Source organism: Otolemur garnettii, unplaced genomic scaffold (assembly GCF_000181295.1).
Source record: "Otolemur garnettii isolate 467f Iridium unplaced genomic scaffold, OtoGar3 scaffold00091, whole genome shotgun sequence".
Lineage (NCBI taxonomy): Eukaryota > Metazoa > Chordata > Mammalia > Primates > Galagidae > Otolemur > Otolemur garnettii.
Window position 1 is genome coordinate 3,801,699 of NW_003852486.1, and position 4,566 is coordinate 3,806,264.

Genomic DNA, 4,566 nt, shown 5'->3' on the forward strand with positions numbered 1-4,566 from the left:
TTTTTGGTTGCAGCCGTCATTGTTGTTTGGCGGGCCCGGGCTGGGGATTTGAACCCGCCACCTTAGGTGTATGTGGCTGGCGCCTTAGCCGCTTGAGCCATAGGCACTGAGCTGAGGCAGAGGTTTTTTAAAAAAGCCCCTGATTTTTTGTCTATAACAGTACTTGGCATTAAAGGTCAGCAGAGATGTAGGCTCAGGGAATTATGGGCAACATATCTTGTTGGAGGAGAAGATCTAAGTCTTTCCAGTTTTGTCTAGGGACCTCTGGGTGAGAACTGAGGATGAGAATGCCCAGATAGATAGTAGGCATAGACTCACACAGATGCTCACACCTGTGTTTTCACTCTCAGAGAGGCATCCAGCATTACACGTGCACTTGTGAGCTCACATACTTAAGCCACAGAAGAAAGGCTGTTCCTCTTGCTCTGCCCTCCACAGCAGCTGACAGCCCCCCCTACCCTGTGCTGTTGTCTGGCTCAGTGACTGTGACTTCGAATGTCACCATTGACGTCACCCTGACATTCCTGCCATTCCCAGAGTGATCTGGGAATTGGGATGGAGGCAGGCACACACGTCCAGGGCAGTTACATTCTCTTAGGGGACAGAACAAGGTGGTGTTTAGAACTGTGGTCACCTTCACATCCTTGGACCTAGAATCTTCAGCTCAGCCTCAGACACTCGTGTACTGGCAGTACTCATGTACTAGCATAGGGAGACTGGGAGAATGGGTACATTCTTCTCTCTCTCCAGGGAGAGGGCCAGAGAAAGGCTTGAAGATCTTATGGAAATAGTGAGACCCATGAATCCAGCAAGCAGAAAGCAGGCAAGAGCCCTCGCTTGGCCTCCAGCCAGCTGTGTGGCCCTGGACAGGTCATCACGCCTCTCCTAACCAGGCTCTAGTTTCCTCTTCTGTAACTGGGATAATGATAACATGTTGCGGCTCAGTGCCTGTAGCTCAAACAGCTAGGGTGCCAGCCACATACAATGAAGCTGGTGGGTTCGAACCCAGCCCAGGCCTATCAAACAACAATGACAACTACAACCCAAAAAAAAATAGCTGGGCACTGTGGTGGGCGCCTATAGTCCTAGACACTTGGGAGGCTGAGGCAAGAGAATCACTTAAGCCTAAGATTTGCGGTTGCTATGAGCTATGACACCACGGCACTCTACTGAGGGTGATAAAGTGAGACTCTGTCTCAAAAAAAAAATAACATGTCATGTTCATCTTGTAGGGTTAATGTGAGGATTAAATGAGATATTTATAGATTGTGGCATGATGGGCAAATATAAAATGTAGTTATTGTCTTATTACTTCTGGTCCAGTATGGCAATAGCTATGTTATCTGACTCCCAGTACCAGTAACACCACTAAATGGCTCATTTTCTCCAAGCTGCAGGCAACTTGTCACGTGCCAATCCCCAGCTCATGGCAGAGGGAGCAGGCTGGATGGTTGGTGATTTGTCCTGGTGACTAGGCTTCTCCAGGCTGCCCCCCTTCTATATCCTGGTCCATTGTGGGTCCAGTTTGGGGCAGACAGGGATCTCAGAGTGCTAGACTTGCTGCCTGTGGAGACCACAGATGAGAAAGGGCAGAGAGAGGTTGGACTGCAGAAGAACCTCTTGGCCATTGCAGGGCCTGGAGGCAAAAGCTGCTTTCTAGCTCTTCCCACCAACCTCAGAGACCCATCACTCAGCCCCATCACATGCAGCTTGGAGGCAGGAAACAGACCCAATGATTCAGGAGTGAGGAGTGTTCCCTTCCCCTTATTCTTAAGACATGAAGTTTTTCAGAAAGCTCAGCATCCACACTAAGCCTGAGCATGGCTTTAAGAGGTTCTGGACGATAGGAGTATTGGTATGGGGAAATGACAGGGCTGAGGGGTAGGCCTCTGGTTTTCCTTTTACCCTCATCTCCTTGCTTCTCCAGGGAATGGCTATGTCAGTGCTCGGGCTTCCCCCGGCCTCCTCCCTGTGGCCAATGGCAATAGCCTAAACAAAGTCATCCCTGCCAAGTCTCCGCCCCCACCCACCCATAGCACCCAGCTTGGAGCCCCCAGCCGTAAGCCTGACCTGCGAGTCATCACTTCCCAGGGAGGAAAGGGGTTAATGCATCACTTGGTAAGTGGGTACCTGGGCCAAGGGCAGGTGCTGGGGAATGGGACTGTGGAAGAGGAAAGAGTGGACGTCTAGCAGGAGAGGTAAAGGTCAGCTACCAGTTAGGACTTCTCAAGAAGGATGATGGAAGCATGGCTTTTCATGAACTCTTTCTTCCCAGAGGGCCTTTAAGAGATTATTGGTACATAGGAAGTACCAGAGGAGGGGCAATAAAACATGGGACAGGAGGTAGAAAAGAAGCATCTGTGAGAAGGAGGATAATAGAAAGGGTTTGCCACTATAGGAGGAAAGATGGGGTTAGATTGGGAGGATTTCCTAACTGGTGGAGATGTGGCTATAGCATCTTCTGGAAGTCAGTCAGGACAGTGAAGAGCTCTGTCCTTGTAGGCTGGGGGTAGCCAGTCCTGCTCTTATGCAGAGAGAGAGAGATAGAATGGCTGTGGGGACAGAGTATGGGGGAGGGCAGAGAGGCGAGAGACTGAACATCCACTTGGTTTTATTTCTGCTCTCAGACTGAGGACCATTTAGATCTGGTAAGTGAAGCCGTGAGCTGTCTGCTGTGGCTTTCAGTTATGGGTATTGCTCTGCAAGGCACCAGCATGCAGTGTGTGTGTGCCCATGTTCTCCTGCCCATGTGTGTACTGTGTGCTGTTGGTTATTTGCCAGGAGTTGTGTCCAGTTTCAAGCAGGACACAGAGGTGAATGGGATGCGGGTGAGATGTTAGACATGCATGTGTGTGTGCCTGTGTGCACATGGATGTCTTCATGCGATATTCCATTCACTCAGTCACTTGCCTCTGTGTATCTGTACATGTGGAAGGGGAAGTGGGCAGGCCCCAGCCCTGCTGCCTGGATGAGGCCCTTGGACCAGGGGGTTGGATCCCACTAGTTTTCTATCCACATTTAGGCCCACACAGCATTCCTAGAAGCCAGGTCAGGGCACTCTTTGGGAGTGATGCCAACTGGACAGGAAAGTTGGTTTTTTAGGGGAAGCTGAGGCCTAAGCCAAGACCCTCTTAGGGAGCACTTCCCTGACTGCCTCTGTCTCCTTGTGCGCCCTCCCACACTCAGCCACTTTCTTCTTCCTCTTTTTCTCACACACACACACTCATACTCAGCCAGGAGTGGGGCGGGGGCTCCTCCCTCCCCAGCTCTCTGATGGGAGACCAGAGAGACTGAAAAAGGCAGGCAGGGTTTGGCGGCCAACACAGCGGCAGTTTCGGCCCCAGCGTGGAGTTGGAATAAACAAGTGACTCAGCGGCAGATGGAGCTGACAGCCTCACACACGTGTGTGCATACGCGCAGGCACACGCCACGCCAGCTCCACATTCCCTCAGAGATGCCAGCACACTGTCGCCAGTGCATGTGCTTCAGCATGGTGGACAGAGAGTAGGCTCTGGGGGACCAGGCCACAGGGCAAGTGATAAGCCTTCCTCTTTGCATGTGTGCAGGTGTGAGCGAGTTGTGTGTGCATTTCTCTGTGAAGCCTAGTGTTTCTGTCAACCACCAGTGTAGAAGGGGAGTGTATTATACAGGGGCCTCTGCTAAGGCACCCTTCGTGGCTTTGGGACTCAGGCACCCTCTTGGCCTTAGAATGGAGACCGGCCCACCAGCCCCCTCCTAATAGACAGTTCTCTCCTCCAGAACAGTGCCCAGCGCCTGGGGGCCTCCCAGTCCACCCACTCACTCACCACCCCAGTGGTCTCCGTGGCAACGCCGAGTTTGCTCAGCCAGGGCCTCCCCTTCTCTTCCATGCCCACTGCCTACAACACAGGTAAGCATTCATGTGACATGCACGTGTGTGGACTTGGGCTTGGGGCAGAGAGATGACCAGGGAGGGGACATTAGATATCCTCCAGGTAGGCCTCAGTCTGAGGAAGGCCATTGATTAGAGGTTGCCAGATTTACCAAATAAAAGCATAGAATGCCCAGGGAAGTTTGAATTTCCGATAAAATGATACATTACTTTTTAACATAAGTATGAGTTTTATTTGAAATTCAAATGTAACAGGGCATCCTTTTTTTGTTTTTATTTTTATTTTTTTTGAAATAGAGTCTCACTTTGTTGCCTTCGGTAAAGCCATGGTGTACAGCTTACAGCAACCTCAAACTCTTGGGCTCAAGAGTCTCTTGTCTCAGCCTCTCAAGTAGCTGGGACTATAACACCCAGCTATTTTTAGAGATGAGGTCTTGCTCTGGCTCAGGCTGGTCTGGAACTCATGAACTCAGGCAGTCCCCTTTCCTCTGCCTCCCAGAGTGCTAGGATTACAGGCGGGAGCCACCACACCCAGCTTGGCATCCTTTATTTTTAATAAAGGACCTAATGGAGAAGGGAGACCTTGTCCTCAGGAGGTGGTAAGCAAGACAGGTGGGCTGAGCAGATGGTTCAGTTTTTTTTTTTTTTTTTTTTGAGACAGAGCCTCAAGCTATCTCCCTGGGTAGAGTGCCATG

At 50.9% G+C, this 4,566-nt stretch overlaps 1 protein-coding gene across 1 annotated transcript in view; it reads left to right on the top strand.

Moving 5' to 3' along the window:
* Positions 1-4,566, top strand: part of MEF2D (myocyte enhancer factor 2D) — a 35,995-nt gene that overhangs the window by 22,552 nt on the left and 8,877 nt on the right. The window contains exons 7-8 of the mRNA XM_012808657.2: positions 1,928-2,118; positions 3,760-3,889. Coding sequence (XP_012664111.1) covers positions 1,928-2,118; positions 3,760-3,889 — 321 coding nt within the window. The remainder of the gene's footprint in view (positions 1-1,927; positions 2,119-3,759; positions 3,890-4,566) is intronic.